The sequence below is a fragment of the Labrus mixtus genome, chromosome 8, assembly GCF_963584025.1.
Source record: "Labrus mixtus chromosome 8, fLabMix1.1, whole genome shotgun sequence".
NCBI lineage: Eukaryota > Metazoa > Chordata > Actinopteri > Labriformes > Labridae > Labrus > Labrus mixtus.
This window is the reverse complement of record NC_083619.1, coordinates 16518420-16532638: the sequence shown is the minus strand read 5'-3', so window position 1 is coordinate 16532638 and position 14219 is coordinate 16518420. Positions and strand designations below refer to the sequence as shown.

General features: G+C 40.7%; 1 protein-coding gene across 3 annotated transcripts in view; it reads right to left on the bottom strand.

The window, feature by feature from the left end:
* Positions 1–14219, bottom strand: part of arhgap21b (Rho GTPase activating protein 21b) — a 32246-nt gene that overhangs the window by 12817 nt on the left and 5210 nt on the right. For 2 of the 3 annotated variants that reach the window (XM_061044722.1, XM_061044723.1), the window contains exons 3-8: positions 11073–11252; positions 10884–10905; positions 6103–6195; positions 5624–5702; positions 5488–5542; positions 100–1669 (exon numbers count right to left, since the gene is read on the bottom strand). In XM_061044722.1, the coding sequence (XP_060900705.1) occupies positions 100–1669; positions 5488–5542; positions 5624–5702; positions 6103–6195; positions 10884–10905; positions 11073–11252 (1999 nt within the window). Of the gene's footprint in view, positions 1–99; positions 1670–3039; positions 3654–5487; positions 5543–5623; positions 5703–6102; positions 6196–10883; positions 10906–11072; positions 11253–14219 lie in introns of those variants that run through there. The other variant, XM_061044724.1, reaches the window with a different exon arrangement.

Below are 14219 nucleotides of genomic sequence, written 5' to 3'. Positions count from 1 at the left end.
CCTGTTTCTATCAGCAGCTATAAGATAGCTTCAGTTACAGCACTGCCTCATTTTACAACCGACGAGGGCAGTAAAAGTTACAACTGATTATTCTCTTACCTATGAATGGAATTAAGTCCAGAGACTCATCCAGGTTGCTGGAGCAGGAGGTGTGACGTTTTTCACCAAGGCGGCGCATGTGAATCTCTCGACGTGCATCATTGGGAAGCCAACATGCCACCACATCTGTTGTGGAATCTGCGCCGTCATCATTTACAGCCAGGATGTAGGAAGGGTGACGTAGAGGGCTGGGGTTCTTTCCAGGTGGGGGCTTCTCCCTAAGAACAACCCCTGTCTCTGACGGACTTCGCCCATTGACCTGACTCTGGGAGTCTGGGTGAGGTGGTTTGAGGATGCTAGGCCTCTGAGGAATCTGTTTCGGGGTTGAGCATGAAGAAGACCTGAGTCCTACTAATGCCAGGTCTCTGCTTGCTTCAACAGGCTGCATGGATTCAGCCCGTATCCTGTTCTGGCCTGGTTGGGTAGCCCGGGCTAAATGGTTTCCTTTTACTGCAACTCTTTGGTCAACAAGAGAATGTTCAGCACTCATGCTTTTTCCAAAATGTGACAGTCTGTCCGAAAGCATGGGTGAGGAGCGAGTCTGAAGAGAATCTTGTCCTTTAGAATAGAGAGGGGGGTTGGGTGGCCCCCTCATGCCACCACTATATCTAACAGAAGGCCTGTAGAGCATGGCCTGTCTGGGAATAGACTGTCTGCTGGGTCTAGTACCTTGATCTGCCCTTCCACACCCCTCTCTCCTTTCAATGGGCCGAGCCAACTCTGCAGGATCAACATAGTCTGTGGAGTGAGCCCGTGCTTTGTGCATTAGGCCGTCTTGGGACACACTTCGAGGAGGCCAATTCCGGGCTTGGCTGAGTCTATCTGCACTGCTCATGCGGTCCTGTGAAGCACTGCGTGGGGCAACCTGAAAGTGGGGTGGAGGTCCATGGTATGAGCGTTCATGCGAGGTACTCCTGCGTCGTATCCCCTTGGGGACCCAGTCTCCCTGGGGAATGTGATGAGTAGGGCCAAAAGGGGTCTGACTAGCTCTCAAATTGTCAAGCCTCTCCTGGATAGTCCGACTACCATGGGAATGAATTCCTTTGTTGTCAATGTACTCCCTGTATGTTTGATAAGTGCGCCAATCAATGTTTTGATGGTTGGCAGGGTAATGAGGTGCCTGACCACTGTATGGCAGCATTCCAGGACCACTGGGGTAGCCATCAGCCTTTCGAGAGTGAGGATACTGAGCCAGTGACCCTGGCCTCCCCCTGAGAAAGACAGGATCCATATAGTCCATCCTGTGTGCTGGTCCCATGCGCCCCATATGGGCTGCGTCAGGAGGAACCACCACAGTCCTAACGCTGTCGTTTCGCATGCACACTGCCATCTGGCTTTTTGGATATGGTTGAGGAGGGGGAGACGGAGGCACAGTGATCTCCTTGCGGTACCCATGGTCAGGAGGTGCTGTTGGCCCTCGGCAGACCTGCTCTGCTGAGTCTGTCGCCTGGGCCATGCCCGGAGGCTTACAGTCTATTCTGGGGTAGCATACTGGCGGAGGCTCAGGAATGTGACGTGCATTTCCACTGTAGCTGCTTTGGCCCCGGAGGTAGGCATCCTGCGAGTAGGCCTAGAAAAAGAGCAACAAAGCAGTGTTACAAAAGATATTGTACAAGCACCATTTTCAAGGGTGTGTTATATTCAACAGTGTGATACTAAATGCTTCCAGAGAAGTCAAGCGTGGTATTACAAATACTGCTGGATGCATGTGTGTGGGCAGTGCATGTTGCAGTACGAGTGAGTGGAGGCGTTAACAGTTCAGAGGTTTCAATGGTCTTCATCTGCTTCTTATTTAGAGTTCCCATGGTAATGTTCACTGTTCCATGACAGATGATACTATTACACTATATAAGTCGAAGTTGAACATATTTTACCCTGACAGAGCGTTGATGCTTCCAACAAGAATCTTCTGCTGCATCAGTTTAACATCATTATTCACGACTCTGTTGTCCAGACAACAATGGTTGTAGCTATCCAACAAAAGTGATTTTCAATTTAAAGAGATATAAGATGTATGTCTTTGGAAGGAATTACCATCTTTATTACTGAAAACACTATAAGATTAATGTGGAATGGTATTCACTCAACATTTAGCCTCCCACTTGGCATTTGCAGCACAGATTGAAGCACAACCAATACACATTTGATGAATCAATCAAGAAGCCAACTCTAGACATTACAAAATGTCTAAAAATTACAAAAAAAAAGTGGAGTAGATTTACAACATGGTAAGAGGAAGCCTGTTTCTTAATGTTCCCACCTCAGACTGATAGACTATAACCTCGGACAGACAGCAGGTCGCCCATCCCTGACAGAAAATTGCTATATTTAGCTTTCCTGATTACCATCCAAGGTTTTGAAGACTTTAACCATTCACTGCATATATTTGTAAAATAATTTTAAAACAAAAATATCAAAGCTACAGCTTGATTTGGGCGTGTAAGCCTCACTACATTTATTTTTATCATTGAATACTGCACATACTGTACATGTGATAAAAAGATGTGTGAAGGTATGAGGACTTTGATCCTGCTGCCTAGTGTCAAACTGCAATCTTACATAAATCAGTGCTAGACTCAGCTCCTCCCTTTATGAACATGAATGTGCAGGAGAGTTCAGAGGTCACTGGCCTTTATCAAGATAATGACATCTGGCACTGAGGATGAAGAAGGGGCGAGGCTTCACTAAATGCCAGCTGGAATCCAGATCCGAGCGCTCAATCTAACAGGTACTGCAGGCACAGTCCATCGGCCATTTCTAGTCTACACATTTGAATCACTAACACAGAGCTTATCATTAGACAGACAACCATGGCAACTGGATAGCAATTATGTTAAATCTGAAGACAACATCCTGTTGTGAGGATGCTGACACGCATGACATATGCAAAATGAGACGACAAGCACAACATGTCAAGTACACAGCCAGCTGTTTGCTTACCAGATTAGTAGTTCCCAGAGAAAAAGGCTAGCGTTACAGCATGTAAAAACGAAAGTGTTAAGAAATCAAGAGAGAGAGGGTGGGAGAGAAAAAGATGCCAGCAGAGAAAAATGAAAACATTGTCAAAAACAGCCACGGTAATGCCTGGGCTTGACATGCTAACAGTATACTAATATGGTCCAGCAGCAGAACCTGCCATTGCCAGTCTGTCCTGGTGAGGTAGCAGGAGCAGAAGCCTGCCTCTTTTGCTGCTGTTAAGTCTCCATGGTTGTATCCATCTTCAGCCAGAATATTACGCTAACTGAGCAAGGTGCCTTCAGTCTGTGTCTCTCTCTCCCCCTCCCTCTGCTATTGCTCACATGACAGAAGCAGCAGCTGCTGATTATACATTCAGCTGTGATGGTACAGCTCACCCCTCCCTCTGCTTTCTCCTCTCTCCTTTTTCTCTTAACATCAACCTGTTCATAACACAGAGCAGTCAGCTGATTTTATCTACCGGTTTAAGCTCATCATTCAACATTTTTTTCCCCCTGCTCTCCGTTTCCTCTTTTTTTCCTGGTGTACAGTTCCCTCCCTTTTTCTGCTCACTGCCTGTACACTCTCTCATTCTCTTTGCTAAGCAACTGCTGCCTGTCTCCGAGCACTGTGTGTGCTGCCTCCTACAGTGTAAAGTCATCTTGCTAGCATCTCTAATAATCCTCTTGTTTTATGGACATGTACATACATGGCCTCTAATGTAAAAAAGAAAAGAGCGGGAGGACTTTAAATGGAAGAGGGGTGTAATAGTCAGTTGTTAATAAGAGAGGGGAAATGAACTTCTTGCATCTGTTTAAGAGTATGTGGTACTTAAATCAAATTGAATGGCTGTGTCAACAATACATATTAATTTCTAATTCTGAATACTAAGTGATTAATTGATTTACACATCATGTTAATGAGGACTCAATCTAGACATTCAAGTTCTACAGGGGAAAATATTCAGGAAAGCAAACAGCCAAGCTCTTTCATTATATCATTTATAAACTACTGCCAGATAACAATAGGCCCTTGGGAAAAGATTCCTAAACATCCTTTCTAACCACTTAAAGTGGTTGCTATAGATATGGGACAGATGAGTGCACCTTAGCTTTGCACTGAATGTGCAGAATGCCCAGCAGCTGCCAGCAGCTGTCTGCAGCACGCATAAAAGGTTAATGAGGACATTTACAGAGCTCACAGGTATGAGGTCTTAATGCTGCTGAAGAAATTGTATTTGAAGAGATTCAAACTGCAATCAGGATCAAAATTCCGATACATTTTGTGAAAGAGTAAGGTGAAAATGAAGACAAAGATTGGACTATCGATGGAAGAAAGCCATTTACATGTTACTTTTCAGGGATGAAAATTGCAGACCATTCACTTAAAGGTTACATTTATCCCCAACTATATTTTTATATTGTCACAAAATGACTGCTGAAAATATGCAACATATAGGTGGGATGTTTCCACCAGATTATATTATGTAGCCATTAATAAAAATCTTTCTTTCAAAACAGAAATTGTCTGCAATTAAGAGTCAATTGAGGTTTAATTTTTGATATTCCAAAGGGTCTGATTCCACGGTATTTACACACACACTTGACAATGATTTCTTTTTCATGAAAATTACTTTTTCCTGATGAATAATCCATTGCCTTTAGTTTAATAATTTAACATTCTGTATTTTAAGTGCATTTACTGAGCTATTTTTAAACTGCTGTGGAAGTTGAGTGTCATTTCCACTTCTCTTAAATCATGGACTCTGACATCTTCACAGTCTGATGGAAAGAGCATGTCACAACAGTCACCTGATTTTGTCACACACAAAAATCTGTGCTCAAGGAGGTCCAGTCATGATAGATGATGATGATGTACATCAGCCAAACTTTCTAAAGGGCTCCTCCAGATACATTAAATACATTTTATAATGACTTAAGAAATTGAATTGAACATTGCGGTCAGAGTAATGACAGCAACAAAGTGTTACTCATCCGTCTAAAGTGAGAATAGTTATACAGCTTTTTAACATGTTACTGGCCTACATATGTGACCGTCTCAAGTAAAACATAACAATGGAGTAGTGTTAATCAATCCAAGATTTATGTTTCTGTATATTAATATGAGAACATGTTACCAATTCAATGATGCTTTTTTGGAAAGAGTATCAGCAGTGGTTTGAGGACTGAACGGCTGCTCTGGCCTGATTAGAAGGCCTAGATAGAGAGCCCAGCTGGGACAGCCATGCTCCCTGCATCTCATGACTGCTGTCCCAACGTGAACACATTAAACTGGAGCAGTCCAGTGAGATCACATATTATATAAATACTGTGGGACTGAAACATTGTGTGTTTTAAACTCAGCTAAAAACATTTACAGGTGATTAACATTTAAATTCAACCAAATTTAAAAATGCTGTATGGGGGAACCTACCAGTTGGAGTATATCCTCATCTTTTGGCATCACACAAAGTTCAAGAAAGTCACCACTGTTGGGTAACAAGAGAGATTTGAATGAGAAAATACACCAAATAACCAAAACCATTTTAACAATTTGTTTTAGATCTCACCTGTCCTGGATCAAGCATATAACCTCACAGTAGGCTTTCCCGATGATGCTTGCTCCATTTACCTTCACTAATCGATCACCTAAGTAATGTAAAAGAGACAGGAGTGATGGCATCAGAAATAGGGAGGGTCAATAAAACACTGTGCTTTAATTTCCCCGCATCCTCCAAGACATAAAATCACTGGAGTATCTATAAAAGTAACAGGCACAAATAAGAACATTGTACTGGAACAACAAAGCCTGGCTAAAGCTTTGCTTCACTGCAGGGAAAGTGTAATGCCACTTCCGAAAACTGCACTACTTGCATTCTTTTTTTAGCTTCTTACACTCTAAAAAAGCTAAGCCAAACTAAGAGAAAGTTTCTAAATCTGTGTGACATCATTTACAGGACTGGGCCTTGGTTGCTGTAATATGGTGAGTGTACTTTTAATCCCAGTCTGTTCAAGGTTTTAGTCAGTAAACAAGGCTAATGATGATTACCTGTGCAAAGACCAGCTCCATGAGCAGGGCCTCCTTCTTTGACTTGCTTCACAAAAATAGTGTCCATTGGTTCTAGTCTATTCCGTGGTCTCCCTGATAAAGGAAAAGGGTCATTGATGTTAAAACACTTTAACGAAGCAAAACAAATTAAGCGTATAAAATACTAACGACATCCATTTGTATTCAATGTTTTTTGAAGAGAAGAGTTTAAATAGTAAAGAGAATAAAATCTTAAAGAGGTCATATTATGCCCTTTTTGGGGTTCGTATATTTAATCTATGTACCTACTAAAGTATGTTCACAATAGCTAAAGTTCGAAAAAAGTGTCTGTTTTCATGTACTGCCGCTCCATGCATTGGCTCGCTTCTGACTCTCTCGCTCTGCCGTAATTGGTCAGTCGCTCAGCACGGTTCTCGGAAATGTCACGCCCCTTTTACCATATTGGAAATGCAGCCACTTTGGCTCCGCGAGGGGAGCAAAAACATTAGCACCATAGCACTACTGTGCTACCGCAGGCTACGGCATATCGTGGGCGTGCTACAGAAGTTAATGGGCGTGCAACATGAGCTGCTGGGCTTGCCACAACGAGCCAATGGGTTTAGATCAGTGATACCACACTGACAAGACGTCACACTGGCAAAAAAAATTTGAGGGGGGCTAGAACCGAGCGTTACAGCGCTAACGCTGCAGCGCTAACAGGAGGACGTAGGAGAAGCCGCATTTCCGCGGACTTTGAATTTTTGCACATAGATGTTCCTAAACATGCACAGGACACTTGGAAAACAAACTAAAGAGCATATAAAACCAGAAAAAGCATAATATGACCCCTTTAAATGTACTTCATATACTGACTAAAGAACCTCTTGCTGGTACCAAAACTGAACATGAAATGTAAAACAACAACTACAAAACCTGTCAAGGTAATAGACTGAGACATTAAGGTGATAAATGGGAACGACTATGAAAATGAAAGAAGAACTGGCAGGTTTGTCACTAGATTTGGAGACTGTGAATCAACATTCTGACAGGCCAACGCTTACCCATATTGCCATTTTGAAAAGTCGTGGCTAATGGCTATTAATTGGTTTAGAAGGAAACAAAACTAAATAGTTGGAAATGTTGTTGTTTCAGAGAAGTGCAGCGAAAAAACAGGGAGAAAACCTGTTTGCTCATGCTGTTCCTGTCTCCTAGCAGCTGTATGGCTGCTAAAAAAGAAGGAAAGAGGGGGTGAGAGAAGGTAGAGTGACAGTGTGTTCAGCTGCTCAACTCCCACTCTTTCCTTATAAACTGAGAAATAGCTCTGTGCACAGCCAAAGAGTTGCTCAAACCCTTCCCTCGTAGTTAACATTCTGTTAGTGAGTCAGTGCTTGAAGGCCCACAAACTGCAGTGGAAATAAAGACCAGCATTAAAACAGGTGTGATATATTTTGAAGTCCTCTAAGTTCTGTGCAACAGGTTTACCAGTTTTAACTGCTTGTCAAGCAAAAAATACATTCCACAAAAACAATATTTTTTCACATTTTCACCCGTCATTTTTGACTGTTTTATGTTTGGAAAAAAGAGACACAGGTAAATGGGGGGCTTAACTTTGTCTGTGGTTGATCATTCAGTATTAGCAGCATTCAATAAACTTAAAAAAAACAAAAAACACAGACACACATGTGCCTCCATTGTTCTCTCTTTCACACACGAGATTACTCGTGCAGTATTACATCCTAAGGACTCTTATTATGTAACATTGCAACAGGAGTAAAAAAAAAATATATAACTGCAAGACATGCTCCCTCTGGTGGTACATCAGATAGTTGCAATACTTTATCCTCAATGAAACCAGTCATAGATTCATACATGAGCCAACTTAAATACTTAAATGTACATTGGACGCAGTTTATGCCTTCCACCTGCAAGAACCGGAGGTAGTGTTTGGATCCCAAACATTTATAACTTGTGTTGTGCTGTTTGTCTACTTTATGAGCTATGAGTAAACATACAAAGTGTACAATTGTGTCTTCTTTTACAGTACTCTTTATCAGTATGACTAAATGTTACTTTGCTTGAGACGGCTCTGAGTTATAAAACTGACTAATTTTCTTTATAACATAAAGCCCTGGTGCCCTAGCTGATATATTCTTTGCTTCCTCTATAAAGCGTACATACAAATATCACCTTACTAGTATTAAATCCTTACCATTTTTAAACAAGCACTCAGAACATTTGTAATTTGTTTATTTTTTATTTATAGGATAGAAGGGATTAGTGTAAATTCCATCTACATGAGTGAAGTTCTGGGAAACAACCCTTTTTTTCCCTGTAAGTCTAGAATTCTCGAACCAAGAAAATGAAATCATTGCCAGATTTCCAATGCTCTGTTCTGTTTTAATAACTCGGCAAAGCTATGGGGAGTGGTTTGGTAAACTGAATGCCTCTCGTGCCAACAGCTGACTGCTTTTTATACTCATTCAATAAAAGCTTATGAAGACTTTTTTTGAAAAAGAATACAACATGCTTGTAAGTTAAAAAAAAAATTGTTTGTAAAAATATACATATATATACATATATATATATATATATAAACATCAGGCCTGTATTAGCTTGTCGTTTTGGAATGATCACTAACAATAATGCCCAACAAAATGAAATATTGCAGCAATAGATAGTCAAAATGTGAAATGAGCCTGAGGTAAAGACGGCCTGTGTTTGTGTGACAGATTGGAGAAACAACAAGGAAACACATCACAATGTGCCCAAACTTGACCCCACAGTTGTGACATAAGAGCCATGTGTTAGGAAGAAGCAGACAAAAAGGGAATTGATGGTTGAGCAGCTCTTTGGGGGGACAAAAGCAACGGGCTCTAGATTTTGTGCCAAAACTGACTTGAATCTGCAACTGTTTATAATTCCCTCCACCTAAACTAAAGGCCCAGTTCCAGCCGAAAATAAACAGCACCAAAGAACTAAAGCTGGATTCTGCCACCATTATGCTTCACCATGGGTGTGCCATTCTTTTGGTGACGTGCTGTGTTGTTTTTGTGCCAAACATACCTTTTGCAATGATGGCCAAAAAGTTTAACTTTGATCTCATCTGACCAGAACACATTTTCCCACACGATTTAGGGAGACCTGTACTTTGTTTTTGCATCAATTTTGGAGGGACGTTGGTTGTGTTATTTTTTAACCATATTTTCTCCACTTGTTGATGACCGTCTTAATGTATTCCACGGTAAAGCGTATGTCTTGGCAATTCTTATGTACCCTTGTCCTGACTGATAACTTTCAACAATGAGAACCCATGGATGCTTAGTAAGCTATTTTGCTCTTTGGCATTGCTTTTGCTGTAAGATGCATTTAATTGACTAAATAAGATATAATGTTCCATTTAATCCAATCACAGATTTAAGTCATGGGTTTGATCTTTTTAACGATCAGGAAATTGAAAAATGGAAGAAGAAAAAATGTGCTTGCCTTTAAATTTTAGAAGGTAGTAGCCCCCAGGCCACCCCTGCTACCTTCTGGAACCACCCATGTAGTACAATATTACAAACTAAAAACAAAAGTCCATCTGTGAATACTACATTTTCTTTAATCTGAAAAAAAAAAAGTCATTCCTCTCACTTAAGCTTCAACAAGGTTGAACACATAACATAAGCAGACCGATCATTATTGGAGGTGTGGTCATCTTTGATTGCTCCTGCTGCGCGTGTTGGAAGTGAAAAGGGGAGCGTCCACTAAGCATGCACTAAATCATCAGTGTTTGGATATAGCACAGCACTGTGTGGAGAAGTTCACAGACTATAGCAGGCTGTGGGATAACATTATGATCATTAAGTTACTGATTGCTGATAGATGCAGAAACAGTGAGAGTAAATGGAAAAAGTCGAACTGAATTTTTGACCAGAACATGTGCATTCCCTGACTTGGTCCATGGAGATCACGGATCAACTGTGTTACGTTGCACTCAAAATAGGTGCATGTTGTGGCTGGTGTCCTGGTGTGTGTGTGTGTGTGTGTGTGTATGATTGTACAGCAATGTATGTTGGTGAGTCTTAACGTGCCCCCGCTGTGATCTGTCTGCAGACAGCAGAGGAGCAGCGTAAAGTAGCTCCCGCAACACCAAACGTGCTTACTGGTAATAAATAGTTTTTAACTATTAAAAAAAAAAATCTAACTTGAATATTATTTATAGAACTTTAAAACTTCTTTATTTACCTAATCAAATTGGCAAACCCAAATAATATTTTTAGGGGCATTTGGATCTCTCTACTAAAGTTGTGGAACAAGACTGCTGATAACTAGTTTTGCTCAAGTATTGAATTGTTAGTAATGTATTTTAAAAAGTAACAACCAAAATATCTGTTTGGCACTGCATTTAAGTTAAATTTAAAAACAAATGAACTTGTCTTAGGGATTTTATATATAAAAAGAGAAAATCAACTGGTTTGATGTTAAAAAGGGGAAAATGGGGCAAACGCACACAATCCAGTAAACTGAGGCCATCTCTTTCTGACAGCCTTTTCATAGTGAGGGAGAAAAGCAGCAAGAACAACAAAGTGAAACAATATGAAGAGTGGGGTTATTACAGGACAGAAACAGGTGGTGCTGACCAAACCTTTCATGCCTCCACAAAGGTCAGTGACACACAGGAGCTACATTGTTCTCATCGCATAAGGAAGCAAAAAGAGGTAAAGGATGGATTAAGAGTCATTAGAAGTCAGAGGCACTGCACTAATTCAGCCTTGATGGAGAGAAGGGATGAAGAGAAACAGTCAAGTTTTTCTGCTTACCTCTATGGCCATGATCTTCCTCCTTAAAAAACAAAAACAAACAAATACTCCAGTAAATTTGCTGCCCATGGACACATAATATATGTATCAGGCTTTCTGTTGACTCACTAGTGAAAATTATATTTAGATATATGAACAAATTAACTTTTCTGGTGAGTGTGATACTAAAATACAAACTAGAAAATTTACCGGGAAGCAGTGCATGGATGACTCTGGTGGGTACACGATGAAGTGACGCAGGGTGAAGCCGAACCCTTGGGAAGTTCGACGCAATCGCACTGTTTTAGGTCTTGGCCATGAGAACTCCTCTTCTGTTGGAAATTGCCCTGGAGAAGAATCAGCCATGTTGCTCCACTCTGGAGATTCATTCTGAAAAAAGAGGAAGGAGTTGAAATTTAAGTTGTCTTACGTTCACTTCAAAACCGAAAGCAGTCTAATAGTAACCTGCTGAAAACTGCAGCTAAGAAATCTTGAAATTGAAAGTGTAAAAATCTGTAAATGCTGGAAAACCCCAGTGTTGAAATATAATCTATTCCTAAAACCAAACCACAAATACGAACAAATTACCTCTAAGTAGAGATTTATAAATGAGTAGTGTGGGTCATTTAACAATGTTATGCATGGACTAAGGATAACTGAATGTACAGTGTTTACAGTCTAGTCATGATATCACATTTTCACAGCTGGGGAGCAGAGCATGGCAGGCTTCAGGGCTTTTGACACCTACCCCTGTGTTAAGTGACTATTTATAGCTTCACACCTTTGTGGTATCGTGTGTGCAGCAACAACCCCTTTACTCAGGTCTCCCCATATCATATTCCGTGTTCCAGTAAAACTTTCAGGAACACCTCTGTTCAAACAGTCTTGTATTTCCACACTGATATGGTATTTTTCCTCACCCTGTCTCAAACAAACCCTCCCCCTCCACTGTGGAGCGTAGACCCACAGTGTGAGGAATTTGATGAGCTTGCATTCACGTCATCTCTGCCTGAGCAGATAAATTGAGTAAAAAAACAAAACAACAGAAGACCAGAGTAAATTACCTGCATATTTGAATACCCGGAAATAAAGTTTATAAAAAGAAAAACAGTTAATTAAGTTCAAATATTGTACAAAATATTAACATTTGACCTGCGTGTTTCATGGCAAGAGAAACAAATAAATCTGCACTGCTTTCCCATTTCCTTTATCCCCTTTGATCCAGCTGTTGCAGGGAGTGTGACGAGTCAAACCACATTTAAAGAAAAACAAACATGAGCAGCAGTTTGATCACAGTTCAACTTTAAACCACCATCATCACCAATAATACATCAACAGTATGTCACACGATGAACATTGAGCCTAACACTGTGTTGTTTATAAGAAGTACGCTGTGTGCCTGAAGGTTTGTATCAAGTTAAAGCATGTTTCGCACTGCAGAATTTTTCATCAGCCACCAGATTTCTTCTGCTTTTCTTTCTTTTTTTTTAATCTCCAAAACAAATATAAAACTGTTTCAAGTACTGTTAAATCTATAAAAGTAGTGCAAAGTGCAAAGTAGGAAAAACAAGGATCCAGTGTACTACTGTTTGTGACCGAGGAACAGAGCTGCAGGTGCATCTGACACCTGTGTATTTTGACGAAACTAGCAAAACAGGTTTTGCTTAAAGCCAAGCTTTGGCTGTTCTGTGACACCAGCACTTCTATGTTGTACTCTCTGTCTGTAGGAGCTCTGGGGAAAAACATTTTAATCCTTTCCCGAAGAAACGCTTCTAGTGAAATGACAATAGATCAACTGGATGTTTGAAATGCTTGCATTGCTCCCCGCATGTCTCTGAATAGAGCCAATCCCTGTCTGCTGGAACTGATTTAGCAGCCAGTGCAAAGGGGCAATTTCCAACCCTCTGATCTTAAGATGTGGACGACAGACGGGCCTCCTGACAGACGCATGCCAAGCAGTGTTATCATTGCTACTCTCATAGTTAATACTGCTGTGACATTCCAGGTCAATAAATTCCAGACACACATTTCCCTCTTGGTTTCCCTTCCCTCTTATTCTATGAAAAAAAATCTAAAAGGCTATAATAAAGCACGAAGAACAAAGCAAGGCTCCAGGAGAAACGTGATAAACCAGACAAATAATGCTTTCAAATATTTGTGACAAAAGGCCAAAAGGCAGCATATAGGAGGGAATTAGGGGATTACTTTTCAAAATACAGGGCTTCAAAGACTAGCAAATGAAGGAAACACCCACACCAAAAATAAAACATCTATCCTCTCCTACTCCCAAATGAATGCCTCTCGCCCATTTATGAATCACCAAAATAGACTGATATTTGCACTGGGTGAGACAGCTGGGTCAGTTTTCGTTAAGCATTTATTTTTCATCCCTTTGATTCAAGCCGTAACCAGGCCTGTGTCTTGGATTGCAAACAGTAACTCTACAAACTCAGAACCAATTTACTCTGTGGATATTCTATATTTTTTTCCTTTGTGTCAACCACAAAATAAATGTGATCATTTACTATTAAACACATTCCTTGGTGTCATAAATCTGTACAATTTTATAACACATTTATAAGCCACATCATTGCAGTGCTTGTCAAGTTCCTTCATTATGATGTACAAAGGCATTGTTTGTTTATCGGGTCAATCTATTCAAGCTTCCTGCTTCCATAAATTTTCACCATGATTCTGAATTTTATAAATGTGCAGCAGATAAATGGTTGCCGACAAAAGAACAATTCACTTCTATTGGAGTAATATTGATGAAATACTATGGTGCGCAGGTGATTTAGGACCCAAGAGAGCTTTTTTTAATTAAAGATTTTAGGGTTTCCGTCCTTAGAAAGCCTGAACAGACTTGAGGCTTAGAGTTGCAGACATGCAGGGAAGTTTGAAAGACTAACAGACTGCTGGTCTTTTCCTGGGATCTGTTGGGCCTGTGTGTGTGCGCGCATCAGTGTCTGCTGGTGTGTGACAGCGCCCCAGCAACGCTCGAACATGCAGACAGCAGAGGAGCAGGTCAGAGAAGCAGCTTCTACATGTATAGTTACCTCTAGGACTGAACTGAGAGTAACGTTGGAGGGACAGACAAGTTTTCGGAAATGTTTTTGTACATATGCTTTGCTTTCCAGCCATGCTTAATGAGTTGTGGCAATAAACCTTCACCAATAATCCTTACAGCTCCCCTTTAAACCCCTCTTTATATCAATTTCTGTCTTACACAAGAATTGTTTATGGACGTAACTGTGTAAAGCCATTGAAAACACATTTCTTGTTGGACAAAGGGTACAGTATTTGTACCAGCAAATTAAAGAGATGTAGTCAGTCTCTAAGAGGCTAAAAGGTGACTAC